General features: G+C 40.9%; 1 protein-coding gene across 4 annotated transcripts in view; it reads left to right on the forward strand.

Annotated features, from left to right (window-relative positions):
- The window catches only part of TNIK (TRAF2 and NCK interacting kinase), a 413,295-nt gene that overhangs the window by 366,370 nt on the left and 21,727 nt on the right, over positions 1-25,198 (forward strand). For 2 of the 4 annotated variants that reach the window (XM_060298419.1, XM_060298421.1), the window contains exons 21-24: positions 759-782; positions 6,300-6,484; positions 19,084-19,213; positions 24,617-24,781. In XM_060298419.1, coding sequence (XP_060154402.1) covers positions 759-782; positions 6,300-6,484; positions 19,084-19,213; positions 24,617-24,781 — 504 coding nt within the window. The remainder of the gene's footprint in view (positions 1-758; positions 783-6,299; positions 6,485-19,083; positions 19,214-24,616; positions 24,782-25,198) is intronic. The other 2 variants (XM_060298420.1, XM_060298422.1) reach the window with 1 other exon arrangement.

Here is a 25,198-nt window from a genome sequence, read left to right on the forward strand (position 1 = left end):
GGATGCTAGGAGCATCTGGAAGGAAGTCATACCTGATTAGGAAAGAAATGAACAGATCTTGGGTTGCTTATCTACTTTTGGTTATTTTGCTGATCATTAGCACTATGTTACAGAATAAGACAGGAAGAGAAATAACTCACATTATTCCATAATTTCTACTCAACAGCTTTAGCGAAAAGATGTTGAAAGTAACAATTAAGAATATTTGGGCACTTCCTATGGATTTTTCTTGTATATTCTTTTTACTTTAGCCTTTTCCTATATTATTTTCCACATGAATTAATACTACAATTTTTCTGCTGCATTTCTGCTGCTCTAGGACTGTATTTTCTAGACCAAAACTTGATAAGCATGGTCTGATAGGGGGCTGACAGCCTGAAATCTAGCTTCATTGCTGTAACACGTCAGACCCCAAATAGCCTTAAAGAAAGAAATAAGAGGATGGAGGTGGAAATTTGAAAATTAATTTGGAATGAGTTATTATATACTTATTTTATTTAAATTTTCCAAGAGTCTTTTCTGTGAAATGGATGTGAAGATGTTTTCGTTTACTTTATTTTTTTACATTTTAAAGTAAGGAAGTACAGTGAGGGTAACAATGAAGGGCATTCACACCATTCTGGGTTGAGGTTCTTTTTGCCCTTTTTGCATTTATCAGTTGTGTACTAACAATTTCCATTTTGTGTCTAACCTGCTGCCTTTCTTCCGGCTTTTCCCCCTCATGTGGATTCTTCTGGATTGGTTTCCTCTTATCTCAGAGCTATAAGAAAGCTATAGATGAGGTTAGTATTACCTATTTGCTTGGTCATGCTTTCACAAGATGTAAATATAAACTGACTTCCTGAGGCTGATATTCAGAAAGGTGGCCAATTGGATCACAGATGAAAGTTCATTCCTTTGGAGTGACCTGCTGAGAGGAGAGCCCTTTCACAGAAGCCAGCCTGAGCCCCTCAGACACTGTGTATAGCTCCAGTCAAATGTCATTTTTCCAGCGTTCCAGTCTAGCTAAAGATAAGCATCGGTGCTTTGTTATTGGCACTGTTTCTCATCCTAGTATCTTCCAGTAGCAAAGCCTGAGCTTTTAACCTGCACTCGCCAGCCTTGCTAGGGGATGGCAGTTTTACTAACAAAGAAAAGAGACATCATTCTAGGGTCGTCCCCATTTATAGTGTGTGATTTGTGAACAAGGAGTTACCGGGTATTGTTAGATTAATTTGTGGGACATTAACTACAGCGTCAGCAGCAACGTCAACTTTAGTTAATGAATCCTGGCGAGTTAAGTAACTTGATTTCCTTATCTGTGGTGACATTTTTCCATTAGAAAAATATATGGCTTTGCCAATCTTAAGTAGCTTGCTAAGAAGGATGACTGCCTCACTGCTGTTTGTCAGACCTGCATGAATACAGCGTAGTGGAGTTGTTTTGGAAGAGAGAGGCCTTCTGCAAAGAGTCCTAACCGCATGGAATCTGAAGGCTAGCATTATGGCTTTAAGGCTGAGCACCGTTTTTGTGAAATGATGTAGAAAAAGCACAGGCTTTGGGAGTGAACAAGCTGCCTTCAGATTCTGGCTCCCCCAATAAATAACTGGAGGGGCCAGTCTCACGAACTCTCTGGGCCAGTTTCATCTGTAAAATGGGGATAAAAACACCTGCCTTTCCTCGCTCACAAGATTGTTTAGGTTCACTCAAGATCATGAGTGCGGGAGCATTTTCTGAAGTGTGAAGCGCTATGTAAAGCCAGGGCCTGAGGCGCGGAGCTATTCTGGTGGAAGAAGCACGTTTCTATGTGTCTGATCTTTACCAAAAAGCGTCACTTTTTCAGAATTATGACCGCCTCACCATTCAGCGTGATTTAGAAAGTCATTATCATAGTTAAAGAATTATTGCTTATATAAAAAAAAAAGATTCTACACGTCTACAATGTGTGGATGGCATTATAGAAGGAAAAAAGGGAAATGTTTTTAATTGCTCTGTGCTACAGCCTTCAGGGATTATCACAAATTTTATCAGTTTTCTCCCAAACGGTTCTGGTGCTCAGGCTGCCAATAAAATGGTCGTGTGTGTGCACAGCTCAAGGTTTCCTCTTATGAGTCCAGAAATTAGCTTGGCGGTGGCTGTCATGAGGGAAAGGGCTCTCAGGGATTTCATCTGGTTAACCCAGGATATTTTAGGCTTTTAAAAATTGCTTTATTTATTTCAGGATATACTCTAGCACACTGGACAGAGATGAGAGGTAGGCAACAGAGGTACAAATAATTGAGGGGGTGTAAGCTGTACACCAAAATCTCTAGAGCCATGGATGACTGGAAAAAGCCCTCCACATGATTCTTCTAACCCTACCCCTTGAGTATCACTGATCCAAAACACAGGATTCCTTGGTTCTACCTAACCCAGTGGTCCTCGACCAGGGATGAGTATCCCCCCCGCAACTCCCCTTCCCTTAGGAGACATTTGGGAAAGTCTGGAGTCAGTTTGGTTGTCACAACTTGGAGGTGGGAAGCGGTGCTGCTGGCGTCTTGTGTGTAGAGCGGAGAGCTGCTGCTAAACAACCTACAGTGCACAGGAAAACAACCTACAATAGAGACTTATCCACCCCAAATGGCAGTAGTGCCACAGTCAAAACACCTTGAGTTAAATCTCTCTCCCATCTCCATTCCTAGGTTTTAAGATGCTTCCATCCACCGTGACTGATACGCCATTTAGATAACCCGAGTTTGAAATGAGCAGTCTTAAAATGCCAAAAACATATTGCTTGTTATTGCTAATTTAATTATTTGAGTTCCATAAAAGTCAGTCTGGGGGAGTGTCCATGCATTTGGCATTCCTTCCTATGGGGCATGAGATTGTACAGCGTAGTCTGTGATTATTTAATACAACCCTCCAAAATAAATATTCTTTTTACTTTAGCACAATTAAATAGATGTCATGAAGATTAGATACATAAGCAAACACTGGCTTTACCACCACTTTTGTATTGTATGTAGAAATCTGACAAATTCCAGAGCACATCCATAGACTGGACAGAACTGGAACAAACCTTTTTTCCCTCAGTTGAAGATTCGAAGTCAAGTGACTTCCCCAAGTCATATCTTTAGATTTCCTAAAAAGGAAATGAATTATTTTAATATGTAAAGAACAAAACAACTTTAAAATCTTTAACTATTATTTTAATAGTTTAAAAAATTGAACTAAAATTTGCATAAACTATATTGTTTTTAAAAAGATACCCAAAAGAGCACCTTTTAAAGCAGAGTATGCATAATTGTCAGATTAAATAAGCCTTTTTGAAAGAAAAATTATATCAAGTTGATTCTAAAAAGTGTTACATGAAAGAAACCTTTGGGTGAGAGCCCCTTATATATCTTTACTCTCTAGTCAAAAAGCTTAACATTTTGCCATATTTCTTTTTCAGTTATACATTCTCAAATATTTTTATTGTAAATAGCACTTTTTCCTCTTTTTAATACTTTTTAGCTCCAGGCTTGAGACAGTCAAGCAATAAATTACCACAAAAACTCATTATATGGAGAAGATTGGTATTGTCAGAAAATAAAACATACGAAAATGGATCTGAACACAATGGTGTCAGTTTTAGATCATGTCTCTTTCCTATAACTTTGCTATTCTAAGCTTTTCCAGGGTGGATGGATAAGGAACAAAACTTCAGCTAAACACACAGACTATGGGCAATGGAAGATTAATTTTCTTTGGCTGGGGTATTAGTTTTGAGTTACTCATTATTGGTACCTTGGGATTTTCATATATGTCTCACCTGCCAAGCTGTTACCAATTAAACTTAAAAGGAATTTGCAATTATTTCTAAAGTTTCAGGAAAGATAGCTTTTTAATAACACAGAAACCAAAAAAAAAAAAAACCTCTAATTAAAAGTGAAATTATAAAGCAGGTCAGAGCTTTAAAAGTGTTCCTAAATACAGTGTTTGGAGAAATTTAGGTGATTTTAACAAGTGAGAGTTACTTTAAATCAATGGACTTTGGACCAGCTAAATATTTCTAAATAGTTTTGATTTTTTTAAATCTTCTTTGTCTTGCTTTGAAATGTCAGTGATAAGGAAAACCAACCCATGGGGAAAATGTATTATTAATTTAAATAAATCATAGTTAATATTATTATATTTTACTCAGGATTACTGACATTAGAAATAAACTCTCTTAACCATATTCTCTCTTTAAATTATAATAAAAATTTTTTTAATGACAAGTAACATTTTAGATGCTAGTTGTATTATTTGATGAGACATACATGGTCCTAACATAGAGAAGGAAAAATACAAAATAAATTTATCTAATTTTTAATTATTTTATTGGTTTGGAGGATTATAATGTCCTTTTCCATTAATTGTTTTAACAAATATCTAAACTATTTTCCCAATGTGCTCAAGTGTAGCATACCCTTCACTTTCTCGTCAATTTGATAAAGATAAACATTGGCAATTGTCAAGAGGAAATAAGAAGTAAAAAGCTGAAATCTGAGCATTAGCTTTTCTTATTTTGGCCCATCACCAAAGAAACCGGAAATAAATTTGCCTAAAATTCTGTGTGGTAATTTTCCTCTTCATTCATGGTGTGCATTATATTTAAACAGTTTGAGTCTTTTTAATACAATTTTAGTTTCACTTTCATGGATGGGATAACTATATCCACTGAGATTGACGCCATGTGTGTGTGCATGTGTGTAAAAGCCCAGCGAGCATGTTTGGGTGGAAAATGCACAATTTGAATTTTCAAAAGCTTCCCTTTTCCAAGGGCTTCAATTCAAATGACTACAGAACAAATGTAAAAGTTGTCATTGCTGTCCCTTTGATTTTTATGAAATTAGAAAGAAATGAATCCTTCACGTAACACCTTGAACTTTCTAAATTTCTAGACCAAATAAAAAACCTGCAGCATTTTCTGTCCTTAGTCTTAACCAATACATTAATGCCTCGCATATAGGCACCAGTAAAGAAACAGGATGATCTGTTGTCTTCTCAAAATAAAATTATATTTATAATTTAATTACACACATTTATCACAACTTTTCTTCTAACCTATCAGGATAGATTATCAGATGTCATTTAGATCACCTATATTGCTCTAACCTTACATCAGGTGAATTGGGCAAATACATTTCTGGATTGAAATAAAGAGAGAATATGGCCATAAGAAAACTGTGGGATTTAGTATCTTCAAATGAGTTTCTTTCTCCCTAATCCCCTGTCTCTCACTGAATGCTTTGATTCCCACATGGGTCACTAATATAGGGAGAAATGGTAAGACTGATGTCAAATTGCTTTTTCTTCACTTGCATGCTGTGTGCCAAGGGCAGTTTAACCCATGCAAATGAGAGCGGCCATGCTTTAGCAGAACTGCTTCCCTCTGCATTGCTCTGAAAGCATGTACAATAAAAGGTAGTCAGATCTTCAGCACACCGCCTGCCATGTGCCTGGTGATTAAATACCACCTCATCACATCCATAAGGCTAAAGGTTTCATCATACTCATGGAAAACTGAAAGTTTACCTCTTCCTTTTGGTGTTTGCACATTCATTTCAGTATTCTCCGCCAGGGTTTCTGCCAGGTGACGCAATATCAAACAAAAGAAAATGAAACACCTATCGTCCTGGAAGAGAACTCTTTTTTGTTTTTGTTTGTTTTATTTTGTTGTTGTTCCTCTTGATTAACTCAGCTCTGTGGCTCTAAATTTCAGTGGCACTGGGCTTTGGGGTGGGCCATTATTTGATGTGGTGCCTCGGCTGTCCAGGGAATGATGACACACCAAATGAGTCATTGTAGCAGCTGGAACCTTGGGAATTGCTCTGTTCTGTGACTGATGCTAGATTTTGGTACAGTAGCAATCATAAGAGGAGAAAGTCCATGACTATGGCTTGGGCAGGAGTCTCAAAATACTGGGGAATAATTTCTAATCCTGTGGGTAATTAACTATGAGGGTGGGTGACCAACTTCACCTTCCCAAAATAAAATGTGAACCCAGTGTTTGTATATATGTGTACACACACAGTGCACATACACATATATACACATGCAGATTCAGAACCGAACAGTCTCAGTTTAGCAATTGGTTGTGAACAAAGTTTAAATTTATTTCATCTTTCTTTTCTAGTTTCTCCGCGCTACAAACATCGTTTTCTTGGTTTCATGCAGTAACTATGTTTGTAACAGTTCTATAGAGAGCTTTTTTTTCTTGTTTATTTCTTGTTGCTTGAGTCGGAGACTTGCTGAGAGACGTAGCTTTGGTCGTTCTATAATTCATATACGCTGGACACACTTTTCTCTTGTAGGATCTGACGGCATTAGCCAAAGAATTAAGAGAACTCCGGATTGAAGAAACAAACCGCCCACTGAAGAAAGTGACGGATTACTCCTCCTCGAGTGAGGAGTCGGAAAGCAGTGATGAAGAGGAGGAAGATGGAGAGAGCGAGACCCAGGACGGGACGGTGGCTGTCAGCGACATACCCAGACTGATGTAAGAGACCTGCGTTTTACAATATTGTTTCTGGGGGGGTTTTTTTGGTTTTTTTTTTTTTTTTGCGGTACGCGGGCCTCTCACTGTTGTGGCCTCTCCAGTTGCGGAGCACAGGCTCCAGACGCGCAGGCTCAGCGGCCATGGCTCACGGGCCCAGCCGCTCCGCGGCACGTGGGATCTTCCCGGACCGGGGCACAAACCTGCATCCCCTGCATTGGCAGGCGGACTCCCAACCACTGCGCCACCAGGGAAGCCCTGTTTCTGTTTTTCTATGTTTTGGTTTTTTGGCCCCGAGGCCTATGGGATCTTAACTGACCAGGGATCGAACCCACACCCCCTGCATTGGAAGGCAAAGTCTTAACCCCTGGACCACCAGGGAGGTCCCTCCCAAGACCTGCTTCATCACTGTAGGTCAGGAGAGGTTAGGTCTCCAAGACAAAAGGACAGGAAATATGAATTAAATATAAGATCATTTATGAGTCTCGGGCAAAGTTGACTTTGGGGATTCACGTTTTTATTAGAGCATAGTTCTATCTTCACCCCTCTCCCTAGACACAGTTACTTAGAATATGTAGCATTTCTAGGACTGCATATGCCTTGTCTGAGCTGTTGTGGCGTTCACCATCCCTTGGGTGATGCTTTCTTGGTTCCTGTCATCTCTGGGCAAGTGATACTGACAGCCACACCCTAGAACTAAAGAGCAAAATTATAGACAATGGCATTTAGGGGTTAAAACTGACAACATTAGACGTATATTTCACTGTCACCACCACCACTAAGGTGGAATGCAGGAGGCAGCATGGGTTAGCATCCCAGCAAAACAATCAGGAGTTGAACAAACCTGCAGAGAAGCTTCTGAGTGTTGGACTTAAATACACCCCTGATTTTCTACTTCATCTTCTCCATTGTCTCTTTTATGTGATCCTCTTTGCTGCAGCCTGTGACTGCACCACGTACAGTCTTCATTTTTAGATATTTATAGCTACCTAGCTTTCCCTTAGTATTTACAGCCTTTACTTCTCTTTTCTTTTCCCTTTTTCTCATCAGACTGGATCCTAGAAAAGAACCTCTCCTCTTCCCCTATTACTTCCCCAATTCAAAAAAACATATTCATACAGTCACACTCACATACATCTCTCATTTCCTCTCCCAAATAAACACAAGGTGTCCAGCCCTGGTTTGCCATAACTTTGATAAAGAGCAATGCTAACTTTTCCATCTTCACTCCTCCTTCATTTCCATTTCTTTGACTCAGCTACCACTGTTGGTCATCACACCACATTTACTCCCTATAGAGAAGATGTCATTTCAGGCCACAGATTACAGTCCTGTCCAGCAGAGGTTGGCGAGACAGGGCCTCCCAGTCTGCAGGAAATGTCATCCATTGATTAACGATCGTTACATACAAGCAATTCTGAGAGACAAGTCCAATTATCATAGCTGAAAATCCATACTTGTTATTTTACTGCTGATTACCCAGTTATTGACAACCTAAAATATGACATTTGGAAACAAATTGCATTAAATTGCTTTTTGAACAGCAAATAAAGTTGTTCTAGAGGCAAAATCACTAATCCAGAACATTGCCACAAAATATGCTGGTCCTTTCAGTTTTTGTCTTAACTCAGCATTGGTTCATTCTTCTAACAGATGTTTTGAATTCCCTTTAAGCACTGAGCATACAGCTATGAGGGTGGATTGTGAATTTAAAAGATTGGTAAGACTTCTACTGTGTGCTAGACCCCATACTGAGGGCTTTGAGACATTCAAGAAGTGCGGACATGAATTCTGCCTTCCAAAAGTTTACATTCTAGTTGGAGAGAGACAAAATTATACATGGAGAAGTTCAGAGTAATATAAATAGTTGGAAGAATAACCAATAGCCTTGGAAGAGATGTTAAATCGCATTTGGTTTTTAAGCCTGCTGTCATATTTTGTAAGACTCTTAGTGGTATTTACCCTCGTATCTCTAAAGGCAAGTCCATCTCTTCCCCCACCTTTCTAAAATGGCCTAAATATACCATGCTGTGCTGCACTTTCTCTGCTGTCTGGCACTCTCTGGTTCCTTTAGAAATCACCTATCACGGCCCAGCCCGTACAGGCAGAGCCCATCCCTTCCTCTGTGCTGCATGGTGTCGCCTGTGCATTCCTGCCATTTCATGGAGTACCTTGAATCAGGTTATTTATTACATGTTGTCTCCCTGTCTGGGCTGTGAGATCCTTGAGGGTGAGGATTGAGCCTTATTTACTCTCTACTCTTAACACCTTGTCTGGTGTCTGGAATAGAGTTGGTCTTCAGTGACTTTGATTTACACTTAACTGCACTGCACTGAAATTGCAAATCCTGGCTTCAAAGTGTTTATAGCCTAATCCAGAGGAAAGACATGTACACAGATAACTGTCATCAAGGTAGAAAGGAACACGGAGTGATGTTAGAATCCCAGGTCGGGGGAGTTGAAGTAAAGGCACAGGAGGTTACATTTGGTGGGAATATAGATGGTATGACGGGGGGAAAGTCTGGACTAGTGAAACCAGACCGGGATCATGTAGCCAGTGGGGAACCGTCGAAGGTCTCCTGAGCTGGGGAGTGACATGATTGGTGCCACGTTTGAGAGAAATCATTTCATCAAAGTGATTTGGAAAGAGAACAGGCTAGATACTGGGAAAGGCATTCAGAGGCTCTATTACTGTAATCCCAAGAAGTCATACATGGGCTCTCGTTGAATACTTACAGTGGAGGCAAAACTTGACGTGGCTCTCGACGAATTGCTAAATTTTAAACAGATTAACATGACTGTCCATTAAAGAACATTTAAAATATGTAATTGTATATGAAACATACTCAGAGAAGAAACAGGATACAGATGTGTGCATGTGTATGTGTGTGTTTATTCCAATTTGCCAAGTATATGCACTTTTGTGAATATAAAATATTGGGTTGGCCCAAAAGTTCGTTCGGGTTTTTCCATAAGAGCTTACGGAAAGACCCAAACGAACTTTTGGGCCAACCCAACATATACAGTCTGTTCTGCTACAGCATGAGAAGCTTCATACTATTAAAAAATCCATTGTTTCTTTAGGAATAAGACATTTCGGAGTTAGACTCCTTCTTACATGCATTCTTATCATCTTTATTGTCTACTGTTAAGGTAAACCGTCACATTTTGTGCTGTATTTTTTAAAGCAAAAAATTACTATATTATATTAATTATATAAATATATTGCAACACAGTTCACTATCATGAAGTCTATACAAAAGAGCTTTTTAGAAATAGAGCACAGCCATTCCGACAAGCAGCTGGAGATCCTGATGTGCAAAACAACAGCTTCTTCTATGTACAGTGTTGGCCTCATATTAATAGTATGAGGTTTAACCTATAAGAGTGCACATAACTAAGATTGTATTCCATAACTAACCAACTGCACTATTTCCCAGTGCCTCATGCATAGAAAAATAATGAGTGAGGGGGAATTATAATAGTGGTTACCTGTGGATTATACAAATCAAAAGGATTTTATTTTATGTATAGCCCCAATTTTATGTTAAGCATGCACTATTTTTATAATCAGGGAAAACATAAAAGCTTTATAGAATAGGAGGGAGGGAATGAAAGGCACGTAAGCTGATTTGCGTCAGCGCAAGCAAGCTGAAGAGGCAGGCTTCAGTATCAGTCTCTTCCCTCAGGTGCCAGCACATGCTTCGGATCAGTACATATGAGGCGTGGTCTTCATCACTAGGACCACCTATTGCTATTGCAGTCCCTGAGTTTTGCACAATCTCATAAAATGCAGTCTGGACACTGAAAGCCACATGTCCCCTCTTTCCCAGTCTCACTAGAGAGCCATGGTTCTGGCCCCGTTCACCAGCCAGGCTATTGTTGTGCCCACGCCGCCTCTTGCCTGCCGCCCTCTCAGCCGTCCTGTCCGTTGGTTCAGTCTTTGGTCTGAGTCGTGTTGTAGAAGTGTGTCTGTGGTCGTGCTGTATCCCTAGTGCCCTACAACTCTTTTCATTCCTAGGCCCCATGACTGTCACAGCATATGCTCCAGCCGAACTGACCTTCTCATTATTCTTTCCGAATGCCTTGCACTTTTCCAATGTTGTCTTTTCTTGGAATGACCTCCTCTCCCTCTGTCCCACATTCTCACTTACATCTGCCGTGCATTTGAGTATTTGCGTTGTTTTTTTATGCTCTTCCAGATGCTAATCTCTGTAGTTTCAGGAACCGTGTCTTCTTCAGCTTTTATATCCACTACCCAGTGCCAAACCAAGGGCCTTTCATGTAGCAGGTGTTCGATAAATGTATATTGAATTGAATTAAATCAATACCTGCAGGAACACTTTGACAAATCCAATTAGAGATTATTGTTCTAAACATGTGACCTAATTACAGTAAATTTTCTATAGTTTTCTTTCTAATTAGTTGATGTGTTTTGTTTTTCACAGTCTTTATAGAAATTCAGACAACTGATTCTTCCTACCCAGACTCTATATCAGAAAAATAATTTTTAGAACAAAGGATTATTTTAACTATAAAATGTTATAGTTGTTTTAGCCTTAGTGTTTTTAAACCATTGCCTTTTAAAATTATTATTAATAAACTGTATTCTTTAGAACAGTTTTAGAGTTACAGAAAAATTGAGCAGATAGTATAGAGTTCCCATGTTACTCCCTCCACCGACTCCCACCCCCTTACCCCTCCCCCGCAGTTTTCCCTGTTAGTAACACTGTACAAAGGTTATATAGAGTGAAGCAGAATCCTGGAGACCAGTAGCATTTAAGAGGAGCTTATGAAGAAAACAGAGAACAAAGGGATAAAAGGAAAACCAGGGGAAAGTTGTCTCAAAATCCAGAGGAGTACAGAAGAATGGGGCGGAGTGATCAGTCATACCAGACACAGGCAAGAGACCAAACACCATGTCAAAGAGCAATCATTGAAACTGAGAGCTTAGAAATGACTTAGGGAGTTTCCTTAAGGTGCTTGAAGTCAAGTATGAGAAGTAGTCATCTGGGGAGTGAACCAGAGTGTGTTAAGGAATAAACTGGAGAACTTTGCAAGGAGAATTTTAAGGAAAGAGAAATGTAAGTGTGGGTAGTAAATACAGAATTAGGGTCAAGAGAGATGTTTTAATGAAATGGGAAACAGGAGAGACCTTATCTTGTTTATTGATTGGAAGAAGGAGACAGTAAAGAAAGAAAGATTGTGAAAACACAGGAAGGAGAAGGAGAGGAATAACTTCCGACTGACGTTGGTCCTCTGCTCTTCTATTTAAGCCTTCTTACTGAGTTAGAAATACTGCATTGCTAAACCAATTTTTTTGTCTTTTGCCAATCACTTTATGTACCTTATTAGTCTCTCAACCTCCGTTAGATTATAATCCTCTGGAAGTTTAGGGTTATGTCTTATTTTTCAGATATTTAGTCTAGCGTCTGGTACAATGTATATCACATAACAAACTTTTAACAAGTAAATGAATGAATGAATGCACGAACGACTTTCTAAGGGGTTGATGAAGATTGACGTGGCAGAGTTGGGAGCTTGGAGCCATAAAAGAAACATACAGACAGAGGATGAAAGAACAACCAAGAGAGTAAGAAGGACAGAAGGAAATGATCAACAACAACAGACACAGCAAGATGTCTCCTTTTATGATTTAAAAATGTTCTGCAGTCCCTGAAACACGAACTGTGGGCTGCAGTTTGCCTTTTAAAAGAAATGTGTAGAGAAGTACTTTGGAGCACGCAGAAATTTAGGGAATTTTCCATCGTCAAAAGCCATTACCTTATATCAGATGACATGGTAGCAGAAAAATTAGTGGTGTGAGCAGTTAATACAAGGTACACAGAATGAGCAGGTATATACAGAAGATTCACAATACAACAGACAAATCCTGCACAATAGAACAACCTTAAAGTAAGAGGAATTGCTCACTATTTTAGAAGAAAATTGACAAAGGAAGGAATATAGATTATCATCTTTTAGTCAATCTATGTGGAATATTACTAGTAGAAATAATGTAGAATAAATCTCAAAACAGCCCAAAATGATCACCATAAAAATTTTATCATAAATGAAGCAGTTCTGGCTCATAAAATTGAAAGTATAAAATTGACTCGGAAAAAAATAGTCTCAGAAAAATATTCAGTGAAATGTAAAACTGACAATGGTTAACACTAGCACTATTGATTAAAAATTGACAGTGAATCAAATATTAATAAAATTTACACCTTTAAAATTGGATCTGGTAGAAGTAGTGAACACAGAGCCTTTGAAAGATGATATGGACAAAAAAGCTGACTGGTGTATGAAATTTTTGCTATAACATTCACATAGAAAAGGATTGGAACCAGTGATGGTAATTTTAGCAAAATTATGATGAAAATGCAAAAATTGGGGAAGAATTTAACTGAGATATATAGAAAATTAATTAAGGAATTGTCAGATTGGAAAGAGCTCTAGGAAATACCTTTTTCATGAAAATTCATCCATGTTGAGATATTTCTGATTTAAATGTTTGGATAGAATCAGAACACCACACTATAAAACTCTTAGAGGAAAATATAGGGAGAACACTTTTGACATAAATCACAGCAAGATCTTTTTTGATCCACCTCCTAGAGTAATGGAAATAAAAACAAAAGTAAACAAATGGGACCTAATGAAACTTAAAAGCTTTTGCAAAGCAAAGGAAACTACAAACAAGGCGAAAAGACAACCCTCAGAATGGGAGAAAATATTTGCAAACGAATCAACAGATGAAGGATTAATCTCCAAAATATATAAACAGCTCATGCAGCTCAATATTAAAAAAACAAACAACCCAATCCAAAAAATGGGCAGAAGACCTAAATAGACATTTCTCCAAAGAAGACATACAGATGGCCAAGAAGCACATGAAAAGCTGCTCAATTATTAGAGAAATGCAATTATTAATTGCATTAATAATTATTATTATTAATAATAATATTAATGCAAATCAAAACTACAATGAGGTATCATCTCACACCATTTAGAATGGGCATCATCAGAAAATCAACAAACAACAAATGCTGGAGAGGGTGTGGAGAAAAGAGAACCCTCTTGCACTGTTGGTGGGAATGTAAATTGATGCAGCCACTATGGAGAACAGTATGGAGGTTCCTTAAAAAACTAAAAATAGAATTACCATATGACCCAGCAATCCCACTACTGGGCATATACCCAGAGAAAACCATAATTCAAAAAGACACATGTACCCCAATGTTCATTGCGGCACTATTTACAACAGCCAGGTCATGGAAGCAACCTAAATGCCCATCAACAGACAAATGGATAAAGAGGATATGGTACATATATACAATGGAATATTACTCAGCCGTAAAAAGGAATGAAATTGGGTCACTTGTAGAGACGTGGATGGAACTAGAGACTGTCATACAGAGTGAAGTAAGTCAGAAAGAGAAAAACAAATATCGTATATTAACGCATATATGTGGAACCTAGAAAAATGGTACAGATGAACCAGTTTGCAGGGCAGAAATAGAGACACAGATGTAGAGGACAAACGTATGGACACTAAGGGGGGAAAGCGGCAGGGCAGGGTTGGTGGGATGAATTGGGAGATTGGGATTGACATGTGTACACTAATACGTGTAAAATAGATAACTAATAAGAACCTGCTGTATAAAATAATAAATAAAATAAAATTAAAAAAAAAAGAATCAGAACACCATTGGGGTAAAAACAGATGTGGAGCCAAAATATCTTTAATCTTTGAACTCAGGTGAGACTCTGAAAGAGAACTTGATTGTACAGTGTTAGCCTGGTGGCAGCCACCAGGTCCATCTAGCCTCTGACACTGGCAAAGAATGCCTGAGTGATGAAGGAAAGTACCTCCTGTCCTAGGAGACTTTTGCTCTTGATAAATGCTTCATTTACTGATTTATTTGTTTTATACCACCTTACCTTAAACAAGAATTTAAGGCAACTAAAAATAAACTGCATACAAGATAAAACAAATTTTCAAATAAATGAGTGAAGAAATCAGAGTTTTGAGAATTATTCTGATTTGCCAATCTAGCAATACACCAGGAATTCATTACAACAATTTCTTTTTCCGTGTCTCTTGAACACTATTAATAGCTCCTTTCGGGGAGTGAAATATTGAAAATGCTTCTTTGGAGTTTCTTCCCAAACACATCAGTTCTAACCTGTACTTAAATGTGTTCAATCCACTGCTCTAGTTTAGTAATTTCAAAGTAAGTGTCTTCCTGTACATTTTTTTGTCTGGATTCACCTCTTCATATTTTGCCTCTCCATTTTGGATAAAACTCCTTGACAGGTGTCTTCTCTGTCCCAGAGATGTCATAAGACTGGTGTGTTTCTTGTTTCTTAGATTGAATATTCCATCAAGTCCTTGGACTTTGATAGGATCCAAGAAACCGAAGATGCCTTTTTTTTTTCTACTTTTTAAAAACATTTATTTATTTGTTTATTTATTTTAACATCTTTATTGGAGTATAATTGCCTTACAATGTTGTGTTAGTTTCTGCTGTATAACAAAGTGAATCAGCTGTACATATACATATATCCCAATATCCCCTCCTTCTTGCGTCTCCCTCCCACCCTCCCTATCCCACCCCTCTAGGTGGTCACAAAGCACGGAACTGATCTCCCTGTGCTATGCAGCTGCTATCGCACTAGCTATCTATTTTACATTTGGTAGCATATATATGTCAATGCCACTCTCTCACTCCGTCCCAGCTTACCCTTCCCCCTCCCCGTGTCCTCAAGTCCATTCTCTACACCTGCATCTTTCTTCCAGTCCTGCCCCTAGGTTCTTCATAACTATTTTTTTTTAGATGCCATATATATGTGTTAGCATATGGTATTTGTTTTTCTCTTCCTGACTTACTTCACTCTGTATGACAGACTCTAGGTCCATCCACCTCACTACAAATAATTCAATTTCATTTCTTTTTATGGCTAAGTAATATTCCACTGTATATATGTGCCACACCTTCTTTATCCATTCATCTGTCAATGGACACTTAGGTTGCTTCCATGTCCTAGCTATTGTAAATAGTGCTGCAATGAACATTGTGGTACATGTATCTTTTTGAATTATGGTTTTCTCAGAGTATATGCCCAGTAGTGGGATTGCTGGGTCATATGGTAGTTCTATTTTCAGTTCTTTAAGGAACCTCCATACTGTTCTCCATAGTGGCTGTATCAATTTAATCACAGCAAGATCCTTTTTGACCCACCTCTTAGAGAAATGGAAATAAAAACAAAAATAAACAAATGGGACCTAATGAAACTCCAAAGCTTTTGCACAGCAAAGGAAACCATAAACAAGACAAAAAGACAACCCTCAGAATGGGAGAAAATATTTGCAAACAAAGCAACTGAGAAAGGATTAATCTCCAAAATATACAAGCAGCTCATGCAGCTCAATATCAAAAAAACAAACAACCCAATCCAAAAATGGGCAGAAGACCTAAATAGACATTTCTCCAAAGAAGATATACAGATGGCCAACAAACACATGAAAGGATGCTCAACCTCACTAATCATTAGTGAAATGCAAATCAAAACTACAAGGAGGTATCACCTCATACAGGTAAGAATGGCCATCATCAAAAAATCTACTAACAGGGCTTCCCTGGTGGCGCAGTGGTTGAGAGTCAGCCTGCCGATGCAGGGACACGGGTTCGTGCCCCGGTCCGGGAGGATCCCGCGTGCCGCGGAGCGGCTGGGCCCGTGAGCCATGGTCGCTGAGCCTGCGCGTCCGGGGTCTGCGCTCCGCAACGGGAGAGGCCACAACAGTGAGAGGCCCGCGTATCGCAAAAAAAAAAAAAAAAAAATCTACTAACAATAAATGCTGGAGAGGGTGTGGAGAAAAGGGAACCCTCTTGCACTGTTGGTTGGAATGTAAATTGATACAGCCACTATGGAGAACAGTATGGAGGTTCCTTAAAAAACTAAAAATAGAACTACCATATGATCCAGCAATCCCACTATTGGGCATATAGCTGGAGAAAAGTATAATTCAAAAAGAGTAATGGGACTTCCCTGGTGGCACGATGGTTGAGACTCCGCCTGCCGATGCAGGGGGCATGGGTTCGTGCCCCAGTCTGGGAAGATCCCACATACCGCGGAGCGGCTAGGCCCGTGAGCCATGGCCGCTGAGCCTGCACGTCTGGAGCCTGTGCTCCTCAACAGGAGAGGCCACAACAGTGAGAGGCCCGCGAACCGCTAAAAAAAAAAAAAAGAAAAGAAAAACAAAAAGAGTCATGTACCACAATGTTCATTGCAGCTCTATTTACAAAAGCTAGGAAATGGAAGCAACCTAAGTGTCCATCGACAGATGAATGGATAAAGATGTGGCACATATATACAATGGAATATTACTCAGCCATAAAAAGAAACGAAATTGAGTTATTGTAGTGAGTTGGATGGACCTACAGTCTGTCATAGAGTTAAGTAAGTCAGAGAGAGAAAGACAAATACCGTATGCTAACACATATATAGGGAATCTAAAAAAAAAAAAAATGGTTATGAAGAACTTAGCGGCAGGACAGGAATAAAGACGCAGATGTAGAGAATGGACTTGAAGGCACGAGGAGGGGGAAGGGTAAGCTGAGACGAAGTGAGAGAGTGGCATGGACTTACATATACTACCAAATGTAAAATAGATAGCTAGTGGGAAGCAGCCGCATAGCACAGGGAGATTAACTTGGTGCTTTGTGACCACCTAGAGGGGTGGGATACGGAGGGTGGGAGGGAGACGCAGGAGGGAAGAGATATGTGGATATATTTATATGTATAGCTGATTCACTTCGTTATAAAGCAGAAACTAACACACCATTGTAAAGCAATTACACTCCAGTAAAGATGTTAAAAAAATTTTTTTTTAATTTAAAAAAATTTAAAAATCTACAGTGAGCTATCACCTTACACCAGTCAGAATGGCCATCATCAAAAAATCTACAAACAAAAAACAACAAGAAAAAATCTATAAACAATAAATGCAGGAGAGGGTGTGGAGAAAAGGTAACCCTCTTGCACTGTTGGTGGGAATGTACATTTCTTTTTACTTTTTTAAATTTATCTTTTATTGAAGTATAGTTGATTTACAATGTTGTGCTAATTTCTGCTGTACAGCAAAGTGATTCAGTTATACATATATATACATTCTTTTTTCTATTCTTTTCCATATGGTTTATCCCAGGATATTGAATACAGTTCCCTGTGCTATATAGTGGGACCTTGTTGTTTATCCATTCTATATGTAATAGTTTGCCTCTGTTAACTCCAAACTCCCACTCCATCCCTCCCCCTTGGCATCCACAAGTCTCTTTTCTATGTCTGTGAGTCTGTTTCCGTTTCGTACGTACATAGGTTCATTTCTGTCGTATTTTCGATTCCACATATAAGTGATATCATATGGTATTTCTCTTCAGAGACGCTTTTTTAATGTATGAGAAGCAATTAAAAGAAAATAACAAAATGGTAAAAGATGTAATTAATACACCTGAGAGAAACAAATACTGGTGCCTTTCCTATTTTTAAAAAACCCACTTTACAAGAGAGTTGGCTGCACAGTAGGGTAACAATAGGTCCAGCACTGAAAACCGAAGTCCTGCAAGTGGGCCGCATTGCCCGCCTGGTCCTCAGTTTCCCACAGTGCTGTGCTCTATGCCAAGGGCCACAGCAACCCTCATTCTCTGCTCTCAGGGCAGAGATGTCAAGATCCTATTGCCTTCTCCCACTGTATCTTAAACACAAGAGCAAGAGACAAACTGGAAATAAATATACCACAGTGTGGGGTGATTACAGAGGTTTTAGAAAGCACTGGACACTCTTGAGTTAAACAGCCTCGTTAATGGGTGCCTGGTATACCAGAATGCCCTTAATTGATATTCTTCTCTCTAAATAGTGTAAAACCCACTTATGAAATGATTATTTTTTTATACTCCTACTCTGTGCCAAGCTCTATGCTGGGTACTAGGTATACAGGGATGAACAAAGAGACAAGAATTCTGCCCTCACAAGCATCTGTTCTAATGAGAGAGAATAGAAAAGTTAAAAGAGTCAAAAAGATAAAGAATTACAAATTGCAATGGGAACTATTAAGGAAAAAGGATGAAGAGAAAGAAGAGGGGCTAGTGGGATAAGGCACTGATGGGTGGTGAGAGAAGGCTTCTCGGGGAAAGTATCAGATAAGATGAAATCAGGTAAATGAGAGGGAAGCAGCCGAGAGCCAGGGTGAGAGAGAGCTTTCCAGGCAGAGGGAACAGCATGTGCAAAATTCAGGGCGCCTGCTGGTCAAAGACAGGGTAGGGAGGGCTTAGAGATCATGCAGAGCCCGGTTGCTCACGCTGGCTGCCGAGTGGAGAGTAGGTCCAGAGGGGACGCTGCAGAAGTGGGACCTCAGTTCAAGCATCCGTGCAGCATTAAAGATGAAAGTGGAATGTACTTCAGGCCACTGACCTTTACACTTAAAATGGTAAATTTCATGTTATGTATATTTCACTACAATAAAAAATATTACTGTGGACAGGAAACAGGTGTTCCCTAAACATACACTGTCGTGAATGTTGTTCCTTCCCATTTCAGACCCACAGGAGCCCCCGGGAGCGCTGAGCCGTACAATGTGGGAATGGTCGGCACGCACGGGCTGGAGACCTCTCACGCAGACACTTTCAGCAGCAGTATTTCAAGAGAAGGGACCTTGATGATAAGAGAAGTAAGTTGGTATAAAAACTGTAGAAGAAGTGCATTTCTTAATTGGTTTTTATATTAGAGCTTTCACAGAGGATGCTTACTGCTTGTATTTTAGGGAATGGGGTGGAGGGAGGGAGAAGGGCCCGTGTTTCTAAATGGATGAGTGATTTTAATTGTCTTCCTTCTTTCCTGCATCCTTCTGAGCTTAATCATATTTGTCCAGATCCTTCAGTGGAAGCTGTGCAAATCGGAATATAGCATTTGAGCCTGAGGATATAAGACTGGCAAACCCAGATGTTTCCTACCACAGGAAAACAGAAATGAATGGTCTATCCAAATAACATCAGTGGCCTTGTTATGTCTTCTCCTCCCCATCCGAGGTTTTATCCTTGTGGATTTTATGTAGAAAATGCTCGGTAGTTCCAAGAAATGGTGATATCATCTTATCTGGTTAAATTAACATTAAAGACTATTAAGCTGTACTGGTGAAAGAACAAAGAAATCTGAAGATGTACTTAAAAATGCACCTGAGCACTTTGAGGAATTTTGTCTTTTTAAACTCTAGGAACATCATTTGGGGGCAGGGGGCACACATTCCCTTGCACCTGTCCCTCCAGCATGCACAACTTCCCCATTGTATCTGTGCCGATAAGAAGGGCCTGGACACATTAGAATCCGTCTTTTCTTCTTTTTCACTTCATCATCACCGTGCAAGCAGGTCTTTTCTTGGAAGGAAAGTAATGTCTGGTGACATTGGGCAAAAGTTACTTGATCTCTCCCTGCAACAATTTTGTGATCTATAAAATTTCATAAGTAATAATATATGACTCACAAGATGATTGAGGGGATTAAATGAGTTAATGCATCTAAGCATACAATAAATGTTACCTATTTTATTTCACCCTCTCCCTAGCGTCAAGCTCTCCTTTTACTTGATATCGCTTCCCACTCTTCCTTCTGAAACACAAACCTAGATCATCTGTCATTCCCCTTCCTCAGCTAGGGTAGATTGGAAAACAGTAATAGCAGGCTTTGCTCTCCAAAAAGGCAGAGGGCATCTCATTTTTGTTAGGAAGAAAGGAACTGTGGTTTTGAGATGAATAAGGCCTTTGAAATAATAATGGGCAGTAGAGCTATAACTGGAAGACTAGTTCACAAAGCAACTTGCTAGAATTTCGTTTTATGGCCTTGCCGAATCTTTCAAGTAGACTTTAAAGAGTCCTTTCACGGAAGCCTGAAATGAAAAATGGACTTGGCTGCTGAAGTTGACATTGTGTCATGCTGGCATATAAATCTCCCAGCGCGGTGAATGGATACTTTCAATGCAAGTGTAGAGGGCTTCTCTCACTAGACCTTGCCACTTGGGAAAACATGAGGGGAAATGTTCTGGAATGAGTTACTCTCTGACTCCAAATAGAAGGACTCCAATTTCTACTGTGGTTTCAGATTTGCTTGAATCTTCAGGACAGAGTCAATACCTTGACATGGATATTTGGGGTTCAGTTGCCAGCCACATCCAAATGGCTCCATATTGTTTAAAGCATTCCAATACTCTATGACCACAGTCAATCACCTTGAAAACTGCATTCAGCAGTGTCATATATGCATTTGATCTATTGCGGGCCCTAAAATCTTTTTGTCCTCTCAATTTCTAAAGTGTTCTTTTTACAAATGTGGGCTTTTAAAGTAACAGCCTGACTTGAAATCCATTAAAAGTATTAAAAAGATAAATACAAATTAAAGTATGACAAGAGGATAAGAAAGTAAAAACTCTTTATGGTTCAGTTCCCCAAGATGAACATCGAGGAGAGTCACTTAACTCGTACTTCTTGTTGGAGTAGACCAGATGCTTCTATAGGGGCACGCTGGCTCTCCTACCCATGGTCTTGTCAGAGGCAGTCCCCCTTGTAGTGCACACCCATGCCCCTGTGGTTCCGCCTTTCCCCCTCCTACAGCCCCACAGGACCTTTCTTTACTCTCCTTCTAGAATACACCACACCAGCTGTCATCTACCACTTTGTCCACAGGGACCTATCTCCTGGAAGAGCTCCTTTGCCTCCCCCACTGCAGCCCACTCTTCACCCAGAAGACTCCTGGGGGTCTGGCTCAGCTTCCCTTCCTCCTTGAAGCCTCTCCTGGGACTCCATGGGCCTCTGTCTATAACACCTTCCTTATTGCCCAGCTGGTATCTCTCCAGGGTCTGTCCACCCACTGAACAAGGAGACTAGCTTACCGTCATGAAGGCTCTTTCGGTTACAAGTACTAGAAAAAAGAACCCACTTACAACAGATTAAGAAAAAAAGGCGGGGTAGGTATCAGAGATTCAGAGGTGTTTCCTAGAAGGAATCGAAAGGCAGAAGCCCAGTTGGGACCCTGTATAGGGTTGAAACCAGAAACTGAAAAGGGATTAGGAGCTCAGGCAGCTTCTCGTGTGCAGATCTCTGGCTCCCTCACTGCCTGTCTCTCCTTACCCTCATCTCTGTTTCCTCCACTTTCTCCCTTGTTCTCTCTGTCCACACACCAGCTTCCTCTTCCCCCTCAAGCACGTGCTTTCACGTCTCCATACCCACCCTCCCAATTGCAAGGCGTTCACCACATCCCAGTTCAGCTGCCCAGCAGAGACTGACCAGTATCTCTCAGGCCTAACTGGAAATTCCAATGGGAATCTGATCGTGCTTGGCTCAGGTGTCCACTCCTGGACCGGTCAATCAGCTGTGGCTGAGAGCGGAGCCACATAGGACAGCAGCCACCAGAGCTGGGCCCTGCTTCCAGACAGCCTTGGTTCAGACCCTGATTTCACCACTTACAACCCATGTCACATGGGGCAGGTTAATTGAATTCTTTACACTGAAGCTTTTCCATCTGTAAAATGGGGATGATATAAGCTAGCCCCCGGTGGAATTGTGAGGAGATGAACCTAAGTTGTTCAGCACGATACCCAGCATCTACTGATACTCAGAATATACAAGTGCCCACCGCCATGGGACTGGTGAGGGCATGAAGATCGCAGAGCTCTTCGGGGCTCTGTTAATGAGATCATAGAGGACAGAGCTGCTGTTCATTTATCTTTGTGTTCCCAGCAGAATGGCACACGGAAGGTATTTAATTCTAGAGGGTGCTGGTTGAATGAACAAAAGGGTGATGACTCAGAAGTGGGAAGATTCAGGGGTCACTGCTGAATCCCTTCAAGTTTCTCACTGTCTGGGCCATTTCCCTTCTGAGGCTCTTCAGGTCTTTCTTTGATAACCACTGTGTCTGCATTAATTTTTGGCTTGAGGCAGAACACTGCTGATACAAGAGAGACCACAAAACTCTAAAGAGACAATGTGCGATTTATGCTACTGGAAAGTTGGAGGGAAATGGTAAAAGCTTTTCAGTATTTGAACAGAAGTAAGAAGGTGGGAGAAGCTGCCCGGTACACATAAAATAGAGGATAATACAATAAATTAGGGCTGAACCCCTTAAATGTAATTTAGAAGATGAAATGTTCAGATGAGCACTGTGACAAAATGAGTCCAGAAAATGCCCCTCTCCTGGACAGTTGTGGGCCAGAAGTATTGTGCCCAGAAACACAGAGGGCGCTAAGGCTATCGAGTTATTTCTCAAGCTTCCTAGTAACATCAATTACATGCACCCCTTCAGGAACTTGGGAGTCTGTTTCATCTTTCCCCAAAAAGTGCCTCCTTTCACTTCCAGCCAGAGGCAGGTGCAGAGCTGTAACTGCAAGACCAGGACAGGCTCCGGAAGGAAGAAGCCAGGCCAGTGAGGTGGTCAGAGAAACAGCACGAAGCCTTATTGCCATGCCAGCCCCAAACAAGGCAGGGAGTGTGTCTGCGTTGCCTCTGATTGATTCCTTCATGTTCAGCAAAATGCTTCACACTTAGTAGACACTCAGAAATGTTGGGCAAATGAATGAAAAAGAGAAAAGGCAAAGAGGGAATCATTACTTAATCAGGTCTGCTGTGAGAAACCTCAGTGAGCCAGTCATATAAATGTGAAATCAGAAAGTGCAATACTAGCCAGGACTACAGTATGGGCACTGGCTTTTTGGGAGCAGGATTTTCTTTTAATTCTGTATGTCGGTCCCTAGCATCTTCGAGAGGAGGCTTTGCTCTCCACGGCAATGATTTCCAACGTGTTAGGTCATGCAACCTTATCAGTAAGAATTTCAGGGACTGCCACGTAACACAGTGTATTTATTTGTTTACAAATTATGCATTTGTCCTACTGCACTAACATTATATACTTTATAAAATACCTTCAAAGGACGTTAAAAAGGAATGCTATAGGCTTCCCTCCACAGCTCGGTTTATGCTGACTCTGGTGGCCGCCTGGAGGGGATCCTGGAAGGGGAAGGGATGGGAGAGGTGGGCTCTGGGGATGGGTGCGAGGACCCGACCCGAGGGGGGAGGGATTGGCCCCTAGGGGAGGGCTGACCCAGCTGACTTAGTGGCCCAGAGTCTCTCCCTCGCTCCCAAACCTCAGAGGAAGGCTTTGCCCAGGGCACAGATTCCTCAAGGGCCTGGATGGCTCTGGAGGAAGGGCCACGGGGCCTGAGGACTGGGTTCCTGCCCCCGCTTGCCCACTCGAGCTTCTGGAGCAGGCAGTGGCGTCCAGCCAACACAGGCACACTCCCCGGCTCTGCTGCCTTCACCATCTTGGGCTGTGTGATCTTAGACTGCTTACTTAACATCTCTGAGCCACAATTAATAAATGAGATAATATTCGTGGGGGGAGAAAAGATGCTATAAACAATATTTCAGATGCTTTGCCAGTCATGATAACTTCTTTTTTTTTTTTTTTAACCAGCTCCTGGCACAAGCCACCATGGTTGCTTACCGAGAGATTCAGCGTTAGTGATAGTGAATGTAAACCCATATTTTGAAATCATCTTTAGATCATTTCCATGTCTTCTTTGTAACTCTCATCAGATGTGATTAGTTAATCACTGGTTTGACCTCGTGATTTGGGAATCATCGCTGCCTTTTCTTGGAGCACACTGGGCGTGAATTATTCGTGTTACATTCCATCCCACTGCTTCTTTTCAGCGATATTTTAGGTGATGTTTCTGTTTTGTGGGTTTGTGTCTTTGTAACCTGCTGATGTGACCTGGTGTGTGTGCACAGCCCCCGTAGTGCCCCTCCACCCGCGGCATTCCTGTCTTCCCACAGGGCACCTCTTCATCGTATGTGACCCCTGACTGCCCTTCATGCAGGAGCATAAGGCCCCAGCGTCAATCCATGTACTAAATATTAGCAAAGCTTAACTTTTTTCTTATTTTCTTAGATAAAATAGAAATCAATATCTTCCCACTCCCCAGTGGGACGGTTTTCAGGCCACCGCAGCTGTGCTGTGTGAGGGGTGACATCGTTCTGTGGCCTTTGCCTTCCCTCTCTAACGACCGCCATGTGTTGTGCCCCCTCAGACGTCTGGAGAGAAGAAGCGATCTGGCCATAGTGACAGCAATGGCTTCGCCGGCCACATCAACCTCCCGGACCTGGTGCAGCAGAGCCACTCCCCTGCGGGGACCCCCACTGAGGGCCTGGGGCGCGTCTCCACCCACCCCCAGGAGATGGACTCTGGGACTGAAGTAGGTGCTGGGCAATAGCCACGACAGCTTTGTCCTCCGGCAGGGGGTTCTGAGACCGCGGGCTCCTCAAGAAGGAGGCTTTGCCAAGCTCCCAGAAGCGTGTTTGGTTGGGTTTTATTATACTGTGTAACTACTTATGCATATGATCAAATGGACCAAATCCTAAAAGCAGAGCAGTGAAAAGTTCTCAGGTAGCATCTGGACCAAAGCCTGTTTTTACAGAAGCAAATAGTGAGGCTCAGAGAGGTTAAGTGCCTTGCCTAAAGGCACACAGCTGTTTTGTGACAGAGCTGGAACCAGAACTGGGACCTCCTAGCTCCCAGACCAGGAAAGGAAACTTCAACCTATAGAGATTCCAAGGCCAATAGTTGAGGTTCATAGTTACATTAATTTAGTCAAACTAAGTTTGACTTAGGT

Source organism: Globicephala melas, chromosome 4 (assembly GCF_963455315.2).
Source record: "Globicephala melas chromosome 4, mGloMel1.2, whole genome shotgun sequence".
NCBI classification, from domain to species: Eukaryota; Metazoa; Chordata; class Mammalia; order Artiodactyla; family Delphinidae; genus Globicephala; species Globicephala melas.